Source organism: Ceratotherium simum, chromosome 1 (genome assembly GCF_057802395.1).
Source record: "Ceratotherium simum simum isolate JZ-2026a chromosome 1, ASM5780239v1, whole genome shotgun sequence".
Lineage (NCBI taxonomy): Eukaryota > Metazoa > Chordata > Mammalia > Perissodactyla > Rhinocerotidae > Ceratotherium > Ceratotherium simum.
The window spans coordinates 105,066,095-105,085,610 of record NC_141900.1 but is presented as its reverse complement, the minus strand read 5'-3'; the positions used below and the strand labels follow the sequence as shown (position 1 = coordinate 105,085,610).

At 38.4% G+C, this 19,516-nt stretch overlaps 1 protein-coding gene across 7 annotated transcripts in view; it reads right to left on the bottom strand.

The window, feature by feature from the left end:
- GALNT11 (polypeptide N-acetylgalactosaminyltransferase 11) overlaps positions 1-19,516 on the bottom strand; it is a 66,309-nt gene that overhangs the window by 3,673 nt on the left and 43,120 nt on the right. For 6 of the 7 annotated variants that reach the window (XM_004430591.3, XM_087433357.1, XM_087433346.1 and 3 more), the window contains 5 exons: positions 18,416-18,541; positions 13,311-13,560; positions 6,246-6,363; positions 4,673-4,825; positions 1,011-1,229 (listed from right to left, as the gene is read on the bottom strand). In XM_004430591.3, coding sequence (XP_004430648.1) covers positions 1,011-1,229; positions 4,673-4,825; positions 6,246-6,363; positions 13,311-13,560; positions 18,416-18,541 — 866 coding nt within the window. The remainder of the gene's footprint in view (positions 1-1,010; positions 1,230-4,672; positions 4,826-6,245; positions 6,364-13,310; positions 13,561-18,415; positions 18,542-19,516) is intronic. The other variant, XM_087433366.1, reaches the window with a different exon arrangement.

The window sequence follows — 19,516 nt, the reverse complement described above, 5'->3', positions numbered from 1 at the left end:
TGGAGAGAAATACAGATGATAAATGCCATAGGAATTCCAAAGGTCAGATACATAAAAGAAGCAAAGGGTGTCTAGTCTGGGTAAAAGGATTAGTTTAAGTATTAAATGAGATTAGATGAGCAAGGCAAGAATACTAATGGTAAAGGATTTCAACTATGTGCACCTAGACTGGTGCCTATTTTCACTTAAAGAGAAAACAATAATAAATATATTAATGATTTTTTTATACCTTATAAAGTAGAGAGAACAAGAAGGGGAAAGCTCTAGGCTCCATTCTAACCACTGAAGAATCGTTGGCATTGGGAAAGAACTTTGAAAGGAGTGCCTTCTTTGTAACACAAAAGAAGGGAAAACTGGGCAACAATTATAACATCTACACTTTCGGAAAGCAAATTCTAAGAAACAATTCAGGAAAAAGTTATGACTTTATGACTAGACCCCTAAAATTTAAGTGTGATTACAAAACTGAAGAAATTCTATAAGAAACAAAAAGGAACATCTAAAGAATGTGGTTGATCAATGGCTTTTCTGCTAAGCTCAGATGATTGCTCGGAACATCGAGTGTGAAATCTCACTTCATGCCACCACTTAGACCCTAACCATCTTTCACTTCCTGTCTGGAGTCAGTTCCCAGAGCTGTAGCCAAACAGCACACAGCTGCCCCACTTCTCCTTCTGTTTTCTTTTTTGGACTGGTCTCTGCCCAGTGAATTTTACACTCACTTATATTGCCTTTATTTGTATATTCACATTTACATCTATCCTCTTGGAATCTAGCATATAACTTAGAGAAGTCATGCTCTCTTTAACACTGGCAGGTAAAGGATCTTAATATTAATAGTGAAGATAAAGATGTTAAAATTTCTAAGGCGTTACACCTGAGTAAATTCCCATAAAATGAATATAATGGAAAACAAGTTAAAGTCTATCATTAAATATTTTAAGTCTACAGTGTCACTTATTGTACCACACAACTCTTAATGACACACTTTAGTAAGATTACTTTCTTACCCTTCCACGTTGAAGGACTTTGGGACGTTTTGGCCCTCTATTGATAAAAATAGGCTGCTGGGGTTTGGCATTGGGCCCAGAAATCTGCATCTCTGGGTAAATATTATCCAAATACCATTTAAATGATTTACAACCCAACTTTTTCCTCAATTCAACACGCTCACTGATATTTCCATAGCTTTTGGTCCTCAGATCAGGTCTTAAGGAAAAATACTGCTCCTAAATTTAAAAAAGAAAAATGAAAAACAAGAGAATGGATTTTTTGTTTAAAATAAAGATTATCAATTATATCTGAGGTTTAAAGAACAACTGAAAAAATGGATCATGAGCAAAAATATTTTTTACACCAGTGTTTTCTTGATGTTGCCAGAAAATGTCAATGTAAAGTTTCACACAATTACCTAATACATCATTAACAATAAGACATCTTAAATTGTAAGATACACCCCAATTTCCGAAATGGCAAAACATGTGAAAATGTACATCTTAGAATCAAACAGGCTACATATGAGATTAGCAGTTCTCAAACTCTTTGGTGTCAGGACTCTATATTCTTAAAAATTATTGAAGACTCCAAGGAGGTTCTGTTTGTGTGAGCTGTATCTACTGACATTTACCATGTAGACGTTAAAACTGAACATTTGTTAATTCATTAAAAACAATAAACTTATTACCTATTAATATAAAGAACATGTTTTGAACAAAAACAAAAAATCTAGTGAGAATAGTGACACAGCTTTCACATTCGCAAATCTTTTCAATGCTGGCTGAAAGGAAGTCACCTTGAATGTCGTCTCTGCATTCAATCTGTTACTATGTGTTGTTTGGTTAAATACATTTTAAAAAATACAACTTCATGAGAATATGTAGTTTAAAATGGAAGGACTATTTTAATAGCTGTTTCAGAAAATTACGGCTCTTCTTTTTTGATACTGCACCAAACTCAGTAGCTTTTAAAGGTTAGTTCCAATGTGGAATATGAAATCATATCACTGAGCTTTCTGAATTGTTGTATTAAAATCTTCTGGTCTTGGGCCAGCTCCATGGCTTAGTGGTTAAGTGTGCACGCTCTGCTACTGGCGGCCTGGGTTCGGATCCTGGGCGCGCACCGACACACCGCTTCTCCAGCCATGCTGAGGCCGTGTCCCACATACAGCAACTAGAAGGATGTGCAACTGTGACATACAACTATCTACTAGGGCTTAGGGGAGAAAAAGGGGAAAAAAAAAAAGAGGAGGAGGATTGGCAATAGACATTAGCTCAGAGCCGGTTTTCCTCAGCAAAAAAGAGGAGGATTGGCATGGATGTTAGCTCAGGGCTGATCTTCCTCACAAAAAAAAAAAAAACAAAAACAAACAAACAAAAAAAACTTCTGGTCTACCTTGCTCTTTGAATGGATCTTTTACCTATGCAAGATTTTTACAACATCATGCATTAGTCATTTGGAAAATACTGGTCCACTGGGCTGTGAAGTTCTTTCAAATACCGACAAATTTCACTATACAATATCCAAAAAATCATATTCATAAATAACACTACTGAGCTCATCAGAAAAGTTTTTATGTACTAGGAAGCTATCAAGCTTATGGTGGTGGATACAAGCTTTCCAAAATTCTAATTTTCACTTGAAAGTTTGAATTTGCAACAAGTACAATCAGTTGTTCTCCTTGAAGTGAGAGGCTCAGTTGGTTCATTTTTGAGAAAATGTCTGCCTAACACCCAAATACAAATAACCATGGTTTGTGAGACATTCTTTTACATGAAGAGTGTTCCACAGAGAAAAGTGATTACTTCAACTCTCAACTCAAACAACTGCACAGATGTTTTTCCTTCAAACACTCTCTGTACTTCAGGATACAGCAAAAGTGCTTTCTGTGTACACTTGATATGCACACTCACACAGAATACTAAGAGATGTTGAGATTTAATACAATCATTTTTACTACTTCATCAATGACATTCTTAGATGAAACTGGCTTTTTCTTTTTTTTCTGAATGGACTGGCAGTGAAGAATGCCATTTAGTGTCAATGCTGTGATTTATGCTAAGGCACCAGTCATTTTACTCTATTGCTTTTGCACCCTCGGTGCAATGTCAACACAGTGAAAACGGCAAATACAGTGCTGATCTGACTGTGAAAACAGCTTTGACCTGGCAGACCTCCTGAAAGGCTAGCCAGGACTTCCATGGGTTTGTGGACCACATTTTGAGATCTGCTGTTAGACAGTGATGATTCAAAGATGATAAGCATGGAGTTGAAGGAGCTAATCTCACAGGATTAGCTCCTCAAGGAGCTCACAGTCCAGTACAGGGAGAAGGGAGGACATAAACAATGTTGTAGAAGAAGTGTGATAGAGTCCCCACTTAACTCCCCAAGCACAGTTAGTGCTCATTATCCCAGAGCACACGGTACGTACCTCCACTTACATTTACCTTATAGTGTTAAAAATTACTGTGCGCTCCCTCATTCATCTTTGTATCCCCCTAAACCTAACACAGAGCCTGGTATATAATAGGTGCTCGATAAAGGCTTGTTTAAAAAAACTAATTGTACACAAATGTCCACAGCAGCATTTTTTGTAACTATTAAAAAGTGGAAACAACCCAAATGTCCATCAACTCATGAATGGATAAAATATGGTATAGTCACACAATGGAATGTTATTTGGCAATAAAAAAGAAAGAAGTACTGATACATGGTATAATATGGGTGAACCTGAAAACATCATGCTAAATTTAGAAAGAAGACGGTCACAAAAGACCACATATTATATGGTTCCATTTGTATGAAATGTCCAGAATAGGCAACTCTATAAAGTCAGGAGGTAGATTAGTGGTTGTCTTGGGCTGGGGAAGATTGGGGGAGTGACGGCTGAAGAATACACAGTTTCTTTTTAGGGTGACAGAATGTTCTAAAAATGATTTGTGAATTGTATCTCAAAGCTGTTACAAAGAAAACATCACTGAAAGTCGTGTATGACAGAAGAGAAGGCAGGAAGGAATATGACATGTGCAGAGTCTAACAGGGGAAGCAGTGGGCTTGGGTCACAGCGAAGCCCAGTGAGCAAGGGAGCCAGGTTCTGTGGGAGTCAGAGGAGAGGGACGTGAAGGAGTAAAAAAACTAGAGAGAAACAATTTCTTCTGATGTTGGCTGTATCAGCTCTTACAGAGTGGTCATTTGGAAAATTAAGAGAGTCAGAAAAGGGAGCTGGCACAGTGGCACGGTGGGTAAGTTCATGCATTCCGTTGTGGCAGCCCGGGGTTCGCTGGTTTGGATCCTCGGCATGTACCTACTCACCACTCATCAAGCCATGCTGAGGCGGCGACCCACGTAGAAGAACTAGAAGGACCTACAACTAGGACATATAACTGTGTACTGGTGCTTTGGGGAGAAACAAGAAAAAGAAGAACATTGGCAACAGATGTTAGCTCAGGGCCAATCTTCCTCAAAAAAAATAATGATAATAATAAAATGAAAGAGTCAGAACAAAAAATGAGTGAAATACTGGGTGAAGAGAGAGAAAAGAAACCTAGGAAGAGATGGCCCTAAAGTGAAGGTCACCCAAACAGAGATATGCAAGAGTGAAAAGCAACCAAAGCCCCATCCCCAAAGGACTGACCAGCCTATTGTTCACCCTTCTCAGTAAGAAATTGAATTTCACCTTGTATTCATCCAGCCAGACATATGCCAGCCTCAAGGAGTTGTGTGTCATGGTGTCTTGGCCTTCAGGAGAACCATATGGTCGCCTTTTTCGGAAAATATGTCCAACTCTAGAGCAAGGGATGATGAACAGTTTACCTCCACACATCCAAATCTGGCCAGAAGCAAAATATGTATTAATAGTTGCCTCACAGTACTGTGAAATCAATGTATGAATTTTCATGCAACTTATCTTCATTAAGCAGGTGTTCGTGAAACTTCACAAGATGTTTTATCCTATTAGATATAACTATTCAATAGAAGAGAGTCAAAGGGTACATTTAAAAAATTATCTTTATGATTAAAAAGAAACTAAATTCTAAAACAATGTAATATTCTTTTACTACCATGTGTCTAAAATCACTTACCATACATTGTTGTTTTAACAGATCAAGGAACTTGATCTTCAAGACTTAGGGACAAGGAACGCTTACTAACTGGTCCTCTAATTTCAGTTTTATGGGTACTTTCTTATAAAATGTATACATACTTTTTTTTTAAGAAAAAAGTTTTTTATAAAACATACAGAATAACTCTAGATGAAGATTCAAAAGATCTTTGTTCTGGTCTAAATTTTGCCCTTGACTATCTGAGTTACGTTATACAGTTATTCCAATTACCATGGGATTCACTTACCTTACCTACAAAATAAGACTGAACTAATGATATCTATTATTCCTTTCAATGTTAAAGTTATAAAGATTATGTAGGAAAAACTACCTTTTAAAAACACTGTGGTTAATATATTTGCAAAAATACAAAATAACATACGTAACAAGGTATTGTGGTATTATCTGAATGGGGATTCTGCTGTCTAGACCAGGAAATGGGAGGCAGGGAATGGGGACCTCTGCTAGGAAGGAGCAGTCTGAGTTCTTTCCCTCGCCCTCTTTCTGCCTTTCCCAAAGACTGTCTTACCACCACCACAGCTCCCTGAGCCACAGACCCCACCCATTCTGTCATCTTTCCAATCTTAGCAATTGGAAAAGAGGAGAGATTATGAAAGGCAAATTTCTTCCTCAGGTTGGAGGTGCCTGTATATATAAAGGATTCAGCAAGCTCTACATGGGGTGATGATATAATTTATCATATAACTGGGCTACTTCTGAAAGTGAAATGGGGAGCTATTAATAATTTCTCCAGGAGAACAGGTGTGAACCAGGATGCTCTTGGGCAATCAGGGAAATGTGATCACCCCAACTACATATATCCAGGGTTATCAAATAAGGTTAATAAACTGACAGAGAAAGAATAAAACTCTACGTTAAATGCACATTAAGAATTCTAAATTTATACCCAACCATTCATTATAACTATCCCTTTTAAATTCTTATAAAATGAAGATAAAGCTTCTTATATGCTTTTGACATTTTGAATGGATATTATCCATATCATAAATTATGGTAAAGTAGCATTAAGGACAATTTGTTAATAAATATAATCAAAGAGAATTTGCAAAAAATATGGGATCATGGATGAAAATTATATTCCACTACACACAGTTAATAATTAAGCATGCAAAAAAATAAAATTACCCGAAATGATATTTCTAAATTTTCTCCTCCCCAGATATCCATGCCACTGTCATACTGCCCAAGTTCACTGAAATAGTGTCTGTTCATAGCAAACAATCCTCCAGCCATTGTAGGTGACCTAGAAAAGGAAAATAATTACTGCACTGAATCTATAGAGTTAATTATCTTATCTACTGTTTTTGTTTTAAACAATTCAGTGATGCTCTGCAACATTACTAATAAAAACTAGATTAACTATTATGAAATATATTTTATCTAATATCAGGGGATGAAGTGGGCCACATAACTGAATTTTCTAGATGGGTAATGATATGCTAGATACCTGGCAAATGAAGGCTACTTTTTCTAAGTATCCAAAGTACTTATTTATTATAACCATTGTTGACAGAAATTTACCTGAAATGAATTATTTAATTCCTTTTGACAGTATCACAGAGCCACTGGGATAAAAAATGGACTCCAGGGCCTGCCAATGGGAGACCAGACAAACTTCACACTTTAAATTGGACTCAAATGTGTTAGACCAGTGGCTCTCAAATAGGATGATTTTGTCTTTAAGCAAACATTTCATTAATGTCTGAACATATTTTCAGCTGTCACAACTGGGTGGGGGGGGTGCTACTGGCTTCTTATGGGTCGAGGCCAGGTATACTGCTAAATATCCTAAAATGCACAAGAGAGCCCCCACAACAAAGAATTATCTGGCCCCAAATGTCAATACTGAGAAGGTTGAGGAACCCTGTGTTGGTGAGCGAGTCTGAAGTAGACTGGCCCTCAGAGACTCAAGCCCAGCTTCCAGTCATCTCACTTCCTGTAACTGGATTAGGTGATCATGAATTCCAGCGTCCCAAGCTGCCTGCCAAAAGTGAAGCAAAAGTCTCTCTGCAGGGAGAAAACATCACGCCAGGTAGGAATGTATTTCTATAATTTTTCATATACAATGTCTGGTGCTAAACAAAAATAAATAAGCAAACAAACAAATAAATAACCAGGCAATCAGGAAGATAAATCACATGAAAGAAAAACAAGAGAAACAATCTACAACAGAAACAGATGTACAGGGGTTTCAAATAATGAAGTGAGTAGGCAGAGACTTTAAAATAACTGTTCAATATGTTCAAGCATTAAAGATAAAATTGACAATTTGGCAGATAATTAGATACTATCAAAAAAGAAACCATGGGGCTGGTCCCATGGCCTAGTGGTTAAGCTCAGCGTGCTCCACTTCGGTGGCCCGGGTTCAGTTCCTGGGCGCGGACCTATACCACTCGTCAGCGGCCATGCTGTGGCAGCGACCCACATACAAAACAGAGGAAGAATGGCATGGGTGTTAGCTCAGGGCTAATCTTCCTCAAGCAAAAAGAGGAAGATTGGCAACAGACGTTAGCTCAGGGCGAATCTTCCTCAGCAAAAAAAAAAAAAAAGAAAAAGAAAGAAAGAAAAAGAAACCAAATTCATGCATATCTGAAAAACACTTCTGACAAATAAAAACAGAAAAAAATTTTAAGCAGCCAATGAAAGAGATTCCCTTGAAACGAAACAAAAATAAAACTTGCTGACTTCTCACCAGAGAAAGTGGAATCCAGAGCATTCTTGAATGATACCTTCAAAGTCCTGAAAAATGTATCTGCCACTCTAGAACTGGACATCGAGTAAAATTATCCTTCACAATAATGGTGAAATAAAAACATTTTCAGAAAAAGGCAAGAGAAATCACCAGAAAGTCCAACCAAAAGAAATACTAAATGTGTTTTTTAGTCAGAATGAAAATAACCCCAGATGGAAGTTTGTAGATGCAGAAAGAATAAAGAGTAATGTAAAAGGGGAAATAAGTGGGTAAACCTAAACGAATACTCGTTACATAAAAAATGTCTTGTATGGACTCCTAGAAGAAAATATAGGCAGTACACTCTTTGACATCCGTCTTAGAAGGATCTTTTCGAATACCACATCTACTCAGACAAGGGAAACAAAAGAAAAAATAAACAAATGGGACTTCATCAGACTAAAGAGCTTCTGCAAGGCAAAGGAAACCATGAACAAAATGAAAAGACAACCCACTGACTGGGACAAAATATTTGCAAATCATATATCCAACAAGGGGTTAATCTCCAAAATACATAAAGAACTCATACAACTCAACAACAAAAAAACAAACAACCCGATCAAAAAGTGGGCAGAGGATGTGAACAGACATTTTTCCAAAGAAGATATACGGATGGCCAACAGGCACATGAAAAGATGTTCAACATCACTAATCATCAGGGAACTGCAAATCAAAACTACAATGAGATATCACCTTACACCTCTTAGAATGGCTATAAGTAATAAGACAAGAAACAACAAATGTTGGAGAGGATGTGGAGAAAAGGGAACCCTCATACACTGCTGGTGGGAATGCAAACGGTGCAGCCACTAGTATGGAGATTTCTCAAAAAATTAAAAATCAAAATACCATACGACCCAGCTATTCCACTACTGGGTATTTATCCAAAGAACTTGAAATCAACAATTCAAAGAGACTTTTATGCACCCCTATGTTCACTGCAGCATTATTCACAATACCCAAGATATGGAAGCAACCCAAGTGCCCATTGAATGATGGATAAAGAAGATGCAGTGTATATATATATATATATACACAATGGAATACTACTCAGCCATAAAAAAAGACAAAATCATCCCATTTTCCACAACATGGATGGAACTTGAGGGTATTATGTTAAGTGAGATAAACCAAACAGAGAAGGACAAACACCATTATGATTTCACTCATATGTGGAAGATAAACAAATACAGGGACAAAGAGAACAGATTAGTGGTTACCAGAGGGGAAGGGGGTTGGGGGGTGGGCATAAGGGGTAAACATATACGGTGACTGACAAATAATGACGTACAACTGAAATTTCACAATGTTATAAACTATTATGACATCAATGAAAAATGTCTTGTAGGGTTAAAAAATACATGCACACACACACACATATATAGTTCAACAATACAACTTATGGGGGGATAACTGGAGTAGGAACATTCTGAGATCCTTGCATTTTGGAGAAAGTACCAATTTATATTACCCTTTGATAAGTCAAGGATGAATGCTGTGTTCTCTAGGGTAACCACTGAAAGAACGGTATGTAAGAATGTTTAACATCTAGTGATGGGGCGGCAATTGGGAACAGAATAATAATAAATTGGAACTCAAACCAAAAGAAGGCAAGAGAAGAGAAAAAAGAATATAAAACAGATAAAAGCAAATAGTACTACAGTAATCATAAACACAAAATATAAGTAATATTATTGAATGTAATCAACTAAATGCCCTAATTAAGACAATGTTTTTCACACTGGTTTAAAAACAAAACATAATAAAACAAAAGCCAACTCCATGCTACTTACAAGGGACATGTCTAAATATAAGACCCTAGAAAGATTGACGGCAAAAGGGAAGAGAAGTTACACAATGCAAATACTAATCAAAACAGAGCCGGAACAGCCATATTAATGTCAGACTATAAAGCAAGTCTCACAATTCTAAACGTATAGAATAAAAGAGAGACAATTCATAAAGATAAATGGTTTCATTCACCAGAAGATTTAATAATTCTAACCTTTCATGCATCTATTACCACAGCCTCAAAACAGATGAAGAAAACATATAAAGAACTACAAGGTGGGGCCAGCCCGGTGGTGCAAGCGGTTAAGTGCACGCGCTCCGCTGCAGCGGCCCGGGGTTCGCCAGTTTGGATCCCAGGCGTGCACCGACGCACCGTTTGTCAGGCCATGCTATGGTGGCGTCCCATATAAAGTGGAGGAAGATGGGCATGGATGTTAGCCCAGGGCCAGTCTTCCCCAGGAAAAAAAAAAAAAAAGAGGAGGATTGGCAGATGTTAGCACAGGGCTGATCTCCTCACCAAAAAAAAAAAAAAAAAAAAGAACTATAAGGACAAACAGACAAATACACAATTGTAGTGGGAAACTAATATACCATTTTCAAAAACTGATAGAACATGTGAATTAAAAATTAATAAAATATGGAGTACTCAAATACTGCAATAAACTTGACCAAACAGATACAGAACCTCATCTTCGACAACAGCAGAAAATACAAATTTTCTAGGCACACAAAGAATATTTATAAAAATCCATCATATGCTAGCCCATAAAGCAAATCTCACCAATTCCCACAGAATTAAAATCACACAGAATGTTTTCTGACCACAGTGTACTTAACCTAGGAATAAACAACAACTATAAAATCTCCATGTCTGGAAAATAATAAATGCACTGCTAAATAACCTACGCATCAGAGAAGACATCATAATGAAAACATTTTGAAATAAATGATGATATAAAATATCATAATTTGTGGGATGCAGCTAAAGCTGTGGTTAGAAGAAAATTTATCATCTTAAATACAAGTATTAGAAAAGAAAAAAGGCTGAAAATTTTAAAAATCTAAACATTCAACTCAAGGAGTTAGCAGCCATACTGTAAAAGTGAAACAGCTCACAGAAGAGCAGAAAAAGTAGGAAAAAAGTGGAAGGAGAAAGGGGTGCTAATGTCCTCACTGTACAAGGAGGGGTGTCAAATGTTCTCAAAAGTCAGTAGAACAGGAAACAGACTTCAAGTATCAAAAGGAACCAATACAATAACTAAAACAAACCATACCACAACACCAGGCGATAGAGTACAAGGGAGTGATGTAAATGAGCTAACTCTTCATTTCTCCCATAGAGAGGGCCTAAAGTTGGTTTGAAACTGAAAAGAGCTCTACGCGTATCATCTAGAGTTAAGGAAGAAGTAAGAAATGGAGGACCAAAAATAAAAATGATTAAAAGAATCTGCCTCCGGGGAGGACTGAGAATAGGGAGGAAAGGGGTGGAATCAGCTACTTTTCAACCTCAGTTCTTCCATACTATTTGATTTGCTAAAAATTAAACAATGAGGGATGGGCCAGGTGGCATAGTGGTTGGGTTCACGTGCTGAGTGCTCTGCTTCAATGGCCTGGGGTTCGCAGACTGGAATCTTGGGCATGGACCAATGCACCATTCATTAAGCCACGCTGTGGCGGCATCCCGCATACAAAATGGAGGAGGATAGGCACAGACACTGGCTCAGAGCCAATCTTCCTCTTTTTGCTGAGGAAGATTGGCAACAGATGTTAGCTCTGGGCCAATCTTCCTCACCAAAGAAATAAAACAAAATAAACAAAGAAAAACAAGTACCCATGAAGATGATGAAATAGGCAAAAACTGGCAACTGCACTGAAGCTAAGAATGAGAATATATCTCACAGTCTGGGGTACGTTCTTCTCACACTAGCAAAGGAAAACAAAAAATACTTTACTGGACTACACATATCTCACCTTCTGAAAAAGAACAACATGGGCAGTCCTAAAGGAGATAGGAAAAAATGGAGTCACCTCTACTGTCTGCTTTCAATTGTAGGATGTGAGGTCATAGAGACCAGAAACACAGATGGACAGTCCCCAGAGGCAGCCCTGCTCTCCTGAGAGACGTGCCTCAGCACCTAACTCCCATCTGCAGAGCTGGGGAGGGGAGGGTGGGTACTGACCCACGCTGAATCCCCTGGTAGGTGACGTGAGAAGAAGAGCTGCAAGCATGTGAAGACAAGAAGACAACTGCGAGCTGGGTGTGCTTTTTTAATGGACTTCAAAAAGAACTGCAACAGATGCCCACACAAAGCCTGAGAGAGCAGACGACGACCCCGCCCTGCCAGTAGATCACATCAGGCACCTGGAACTGGCCAAGGTCTCTATTAGCCTCCCCTCCATGTCTGGTTCAGATGAAGGGAAGCTGGAAAGGACCCACAGGCCAGCTGAGGAGCCAATCGCATTCTAGTCACCTGAAGTGTTGGGAAAACATTATCTACTAAAGGGAAAGAGAGGCATACCCTGTGACCCAGCAGTTTCACTCCTGTAAACTAGAAGTCATGAACAAGAATGTTGGTTACAGCACTGTCTGTAATATAAAACAAAACAAAAAACTTAAAGCAATCTCCCCAAAAAACTTAAAGCAACCCAATTGCCCACCAACAGTAAACTGGATAAGTTATGATATATTAATATAGCAGAATATTATACAGCAATGAAAATGAATCAACTATAGCTATATACTGTAAAATAGATGAATTTTTAAAGCAATATTGAGTAAAAGAAGCAAAACAAAATAATGAGTCCCATGGCTTCATTTATATGAAGTCCAAAAGCAGGCAAAACTAAACTATATTGTCGAGAGACGCATACATAGGTGGTAAAACTCTACAGGAAAGCAAGTAAATGATTACTAGGTCAAGGTAATGACACCTCTAGGGACAAGGGCAGGGGCTGTGACCAGGAAGGGGTGTACAGGGGGCATCTGGGTGCTGTTTCTTGACCTGGGTGGTGGTTACACAGGTGTTCACATTATGACCATTTATTAAATTGTGTGCATATATACATGTATATGAGTACTTTTTATGTATGCTATTTTTCACAGTAAAAAAGTTAAAAAAAAAAAAAAAGAGTAGGTCCAAGAACTTTAAAAAGTAGAAATACAAACAAACCTCTCTGAAATCTACACGAGAAATTTAAAAGAAAAGAAAGGAGAAAACATATAAGAGCAGATGTATATTAGATGTTAGCTCGGGCTCATCTTCCTCACAATAAATAAATAAATAAATAAAATATTAAATTTATACCAGCAAACAACTGAGGATAAGTTAATAACCAATGCAATAAACCATGGTATTTGACATGAATAACAGCACATGGGGTACTCCCATGGTATCCCATGCAATGATTATCCCAGGATACTGCTGACTTTGTCTGCCTTTCTCACTAAGCTATAAATCTTTGAGGGTGTGGAGTTTCTCATTCATATATCCTTCCTTAGGACTCGGCAGGGTGCATAAAATTCGGTAAGCACTTGAGAATTTTTAATGGACAAACAAATTAAGCCAACGCTTTTGATTCTTGCAAAGAAGAAACTATCTTTAAAATATTTTTTTCTCTTCTGAAGAAGTACTGGTGGGAATTTTTCAAATACACAGGAGAAATCTTACTTGATTGGTGCAGTAGCTCCTTCTGGTCCTCCGAGTTCAGAAAGGGGAACAAGATCCCATTTGAAGTGTAGCCCCCAGTTGAATCCTCCCCGCACCACAGGGGACGAGCTGTAGGCAAGCGTGTCAGCACTGATGATGTCGATCACCGGGCACACTACCGTCTGCCGGTCCTCCTGGATGACAGCCAGCAAGGGCTGCAGCCACATCACGTTCACTTCACAGTGGCTGTCCAGGAACACCAGGACTTCTCCTGAGGAGGCAAACAACATAGGCCCCAAGAGTGTCAACAGCACTCAATTTAGGTACAGCTGCCAGTAATTGGATGATGCATTTACATGGCATGAAATATAAGTGCCACCCTTCTAGTCCAAATAATTAAACCATTACTTTATTGCCAATCAGAAACAGGGGAAGTCTTTTAGCCATGAATTCAGCCTGAAGTGTACTGCTATGATTGAGGAATTAATCTGCACAACTCTTGAAAAAATCTACAGACAATTCAGATTCTCTTCAGTGAAAAGATTCCAGGGGCCGGCCCCATGGTGTGGCAGTTAAGTGTGCGAGCTCCGCTGCTGAAGGCCCAGGTTTGGATCCTGGGCGCCCACTGATGCACTGCTTGCCAGGCCACGCTGTGGCAGCGTCCCATATAAAGTGGAGGAAGACGGGCACGGATGTTAGCCCAGGGCCAGTCTTCCTCAGCAAAAAAAAAAAAAAAAAAGAGGAAGATTGGCACGGATGTTAGCTCAGGGCTGATCTTCCTCACAAAAAAAAAAAAAAGATTCCAAGTCTCACAGGAACAATTCAGTTCTTTGGATAGCCAAGTACAGAGTGTGATGCAATGACAGTGGCTAGTTGTGTGTTAATATTTTTATTACAATTATTGTAATCAAAATATTTCTAAATTGTGCCCGGTGGCACAGTGGTTAAGTTCGTATGCTCCGCTTCGGCAGCGTGGGGTTCTCAGGTTCGGATCCCAGGCACGGACCTATGTACTGCTTATCAAGCCATGCTGTGGCAGCGTCCCACATATAAAGTAGAGGAAGATGGGCACAGATGTTAGCCCAGGGCCAATTTTCCTCAGCAAAAAGAGGAGGATTGGCAACAGATGTTAGCTCAGGGCTGATCTTCCTCACACACACACACAATTTCTAAATTTAGTATACATTTCCCTGCCTTAGTAAACAGAGGATAGAGAGCATAACTCCATTTTCACTGGTGACTCAGAAACATGACTGCAATTATCGATTATTGCTACAACACAGCAATTCTCTCAAGAGTGAGAGAAGCAGGTACCCCTCTTGTCACGTCAGTGAGGCGGCTCCCCTCCCCCCTGGATTTACCACTGGACTGCCACGCGCTCACTGTCTTTCCTTCCATCTTCCACCTTTCCTTTCCAATTCCCCTAACCTGCTTGGCTGTAGTGGCTCTCAGCCAATGGGAGACACTTTTCTTCCAGTTAGTAAAATAAAAATCATAAAGGTTTTATCTTGCATTTTTAACTCCTCTTGATAAATGGTAGCAAGAATAAGGGTTTCTTTGATAATTCCAAATTTCTTTGATAACTTCATGGTTATTCTGAGCAGCTGAGAAACAGAATCTCATCATCAGATAGCATTATTATTATTCAAAAAGGTTTATCCATGAAATGTATCGATATAGACTTTACCTGAATTACTTAAAGCACCAGATGCATCCTATTTTTCAATTAATGATAGCAGAAATACCTCACACAAGAAAGCTCTTTATGATGACAGTGAGTTAGTCATGTTATTCAATGTCTGTAAACTACATTATGAGGATGTAAACAGCAGACAGCTCACCAGATGTCATTTAATGCAGAAGGGCAAAGTGTTCAACCTGTACACTATTCAATGTGAAGAAAAGTCAATTAAATCAAGGTTCCTTTAAAGAGAAAATAAATTTCTAGCTTTTCTTAATTCTAAAACTGTTACTTTTTCCAATTAAAGCCAGTTTAACTACATGAAGTAAGATTATACATGGTCACATTGAACCTGAGACTGACTTCCCCAAAACTGGCTTGTTTCTGAAAGATCCTAAACTATATTTGAACGAGGACCGGCAGATTACCAAAAAAAAAAAAAAAAAAAGCTAAATGGCTATTGTTATCTGAAAAAAGTAAACTCTCAGTAATAATATATTATAACAGTACAATGTTTCAAATGGCATAATCTTGCCATTCCCCACAATTTTCTCTTTATCTCGTTGCTTTCAGTAAGTCAATAGAGCCAAGTCAGTCAGTCTTTATTTGACTAGAATTCTAAAGAAGAAAAATCATAAGCCTGAATTCAGACTGCATATGACTGCAGACTAGATGGAGAGGAGCTCCTTCTCATTTTTTGTTAATTGCTTCAGGTCACTGTAGGTTTAAGAGAAAGGAGGGAAGAAGAAAGATTCTAAAATGAAGTCCCAGCTAAATCCAGTAAATGGGATAGTGGGTGTATAGGACAGGTGGTGGTAGCGAGCAGTGCCAACCACCTTAAACATCAGTGACTGGTTATCTTGAGAAAAGCAGGGTACAGGAAGGTAGGAGATGTTGTCACTACTAGAGAATGCCCCCCTAAAGTTCTAGAATTCTCAATTTACCTTCATGATTTTTATTTTGCCATATCCATGGATTACGTGTAGTATGATATACCTAATATTTTTAAACAAATTCACTTGTTTTAACTTAATTTTATTTTTTTTTAAATTGAACTTGGTATATAATCATGCCAGCAAAAACATAAAATTGAAAATTTAAAGAATGAATTAAGTATTATAGTACAAAAGGAGAAAAAACTATAGATAAAACATATTGATTGGGGCCGGGCCCATGGCTTAGCGGTTAAGTGCGAGCACTCTGCTACTGGCGGCCCGCGTTTGGATCCCGGGTGTGCACCGACACACCGCTTCTCTGGCCATGCTGAGGCCGCGTCCCACATATAGCAACTAGAAGGATGTGCAACTATGACATACAACTATCTACTGGGGCTTTGGGAGAAAAAAAAAAAAGGAGGAGGATTGGCAATAGATGTTAGCTCAGAGCCGGTCTTCCTCAGCAAAAAGGATCATTAGCATGGATGTTAGCTCAGGGATGATCTTCCTCACAAAAACAAAAAAACATATTGATTGCATTAACATGTTTTGTGAAAAAAGAAAAACTTATATGTCATAGTAATGAATAATAGCATTACAATTTCCATATGTTTTCAAGGCTTCTGCAAATTTGTCACATTGTTAAAATAGATCTTCTTTGCATATTCATGTTCAGTAGACAGTATAGTGAGATATGTCAATCCATCTTTGCTCATAGTTTACTGAAGAACATTTTTTTATTAATTTGAAATTTTAAATGTTTCTTTCACATGGAGCAATGGATATTTAAAATAGGAAAAGGCTTAAACATAAGAACACATTTATCAGAAATTCCTAAATAATCCCATTTTACAAAAGCATTCCAGAAATTTCAATACTGTCCATTTTGTTGTTCTAAATTTATTTTAAAAGGAAAATTTTTTATCAAGATCATAAATGAGGGCCGGCCCCGTGGCTTGGCGGTTGGGTGCGCACGCTCCGCTACTGGCGGCCCGGGTTCGGGTCCCGGGCGCACCGATGCGCTGCTTCTCCGGCCATGCTGGGGCTGCATCCCACGTGCAGCGGCTGGAGGGATGTGCAGCTATGACCTACAGCTATCTATTGGGGTTTTGGGGGAAAAATAAATTTTAAAAAAATTGAAAAAAACAAGATCATAAATGAAAATCACAATCACCAACCTTACATAGAGGTAACCACAAAAAGAAATACAATGGAATCGATATAATGTAACTGAAAACTACTATTGTTAGGGCCAAGGAGTCAATTCCGACTCCTAGCAACCCTGTGCACAGCAGAACGGGACCCAGAACGGGACCTTGCCCAGTCTTTTTGCACCATCCTTCTGGTGCTATATTAGACAATGCTCTGCTGCTCTTTATAGGGTTTTCACCGCCAATTTTTTTGTAAGGGGGTGGCCAAGTCCTTCTTCCCAGTCTGTCTTAGTCTGGAAGCTCTGCTGAAACCTGTCCATCACAGGTGACCCTTTTGGTATTTGAAATATCGGTGGCACAGCTTTCAGTATCATAGCAACATGCAGCCTCCACAGATGGTGACAACTGACAAACAGGTGGTGTGGTTCCCTGACCAGGAAAAACTGAAGACTAACCAGATATAGTTTTCAGCAGAAGACTCTGAATTTGATACTCATTCTTTCTTTTTAAAGGGGGAGATTAGTGTATGTTGGAAAGGTTTTAAAGATATATTAGCAATAATGGAGACTTTCTCCTTGATGGAATCAGAAGGTTTGAGGAAATTTTAAAGAAAATACCTTTATAGTTATGTAAGTCAATTTTTAACCTTATGTCCATTTACCCAACTAAAATCATGATTCATATCACCAGTGGTAGATGCATTCGCACTTTAAGAATTATTGGCATAATTCAATTTGGGTACATACATTTTACATTTTGTATTAAAAAAATTACAAAAGTTCAGTTATATTTTGGACTCTTCTGCTTATATAAGTGAATAAGATATAAGCCCATTTGAGGGGCCATAAGTGACAATAAGGGCCACTATGAAAATACACCAATGAGGACTAAATTTAGACTTCACCTCCTTGGAGTCTGTACTTTGGGAGAGCAGGGTTAAAGTTATGAAAAGGCCTTTCCCAAACAGGACAAGCCAAATCTCTCCTACTGGCAATGCCCATTTAAGACACCACTTTTGGGCCGGCCTCGTGGCATAGTGGTTAAGTGCGCGTGCTCCACTACTGACGGCCCAGGTTCGGATCCCGGGCGCACACCTACGCACTGCTTGTCAGGCCATGCTGTGGCAGCGTCCCATATAAAGTAGAGGAAGATGGGCATGGATGTTAGCCCAGGGCCAGTCTTCCTCAGCAAAAAGAGGAGGATTGGCAGATGTTAGCCCAGGGCTGATCTTCCTCACAACAACAACAACAACAACAAAAGACACCACTTTTCACAGACCTCTGCAGATTCAGGAAAGGCTCCAAGGACACAGCCCTCATCACATAACACTCAGCGAGAAAAACCAACGGGAAGTTATACCTGTTGCATGAGCTGCTCCGATCATTCTCCCTCGAATCAATCCCTCACGCTTTGTATTTCTTATTACTTTAATGTTTCCAGGGAGGTATTTTCGGACATATTCATCTAGTTCTCCTTTCAAATCATCTGAAAATAAAGAGTCCCATAATTATTCAAACCACATGAGACATGTACAAAAGACATTTTATAGCTACTCTAAAGTTGTATCTGGTCCTTGCAACAAGAAATTATCAAGTAAATTATAGAATCTTCTTCTGCTTTCTTTTAAAAGATGGCAGCTTATCCTGTAAGGAAGAAAAAGGAAAGAGATGAAGGATAAGAGTTGGACTACTAGCCAAGAGGAATAGTTACCTTAGTTATAGACTTATTTGCATTTCCATAGCAACTAACACAACACTTCGCATAAAGAATATTTGAAATTGATATCTTGAGTGAATGAATGTTCAACTGACTGCATATAAATCAGATTTAAAATAAAGAAAATGAGATGTAAATGTCTTTTGCTTCAAAGTAATTTATTAACTTACTCCATTTCAGAATAGTTGAGAGAGAACTTCTACTGCCCCTACCAAGAATTACATACTAGCAGCAGTAAACATGTCCTTTTATTAATTTAGCACCTTCCAAGGGCACTAAATATTTTTTATAATTCTAGATCATTTACCTTTAAATTTCATAACAACTGCAAAGATCATATAAGATAATAAGAAGTAATTCTTTCCATAGTTAGTATATACACCATTGTAAATTATCAGGAATTTTCTCTTTTAGATAAAATATCCACTAAATGAAAAACAAAATACAAGTTGACATAAAAAAAAAAAATTCAACACCATAAATTCTAGAATTTAAAGATTTTATTTATTTTATTTTTTCCCCCCAAAGCCCCAGTCGGTAGTTGTATGTCGTAGCTGCACATCCTTCTTGTTGCTTTATGTGGGACTCGGCCTCAGGATGAACGGAGAAGTGGTGCCTCGATGCGCACCCGGGATCCGAACCCGGGCCACCAGCATCGCAGCGCGCACACTTAACCACCAAGCCACAGGGCCGGCCCAAATTCTAGAATTTAATATTGAACCAACCTTCTACTTGGTCAAGACT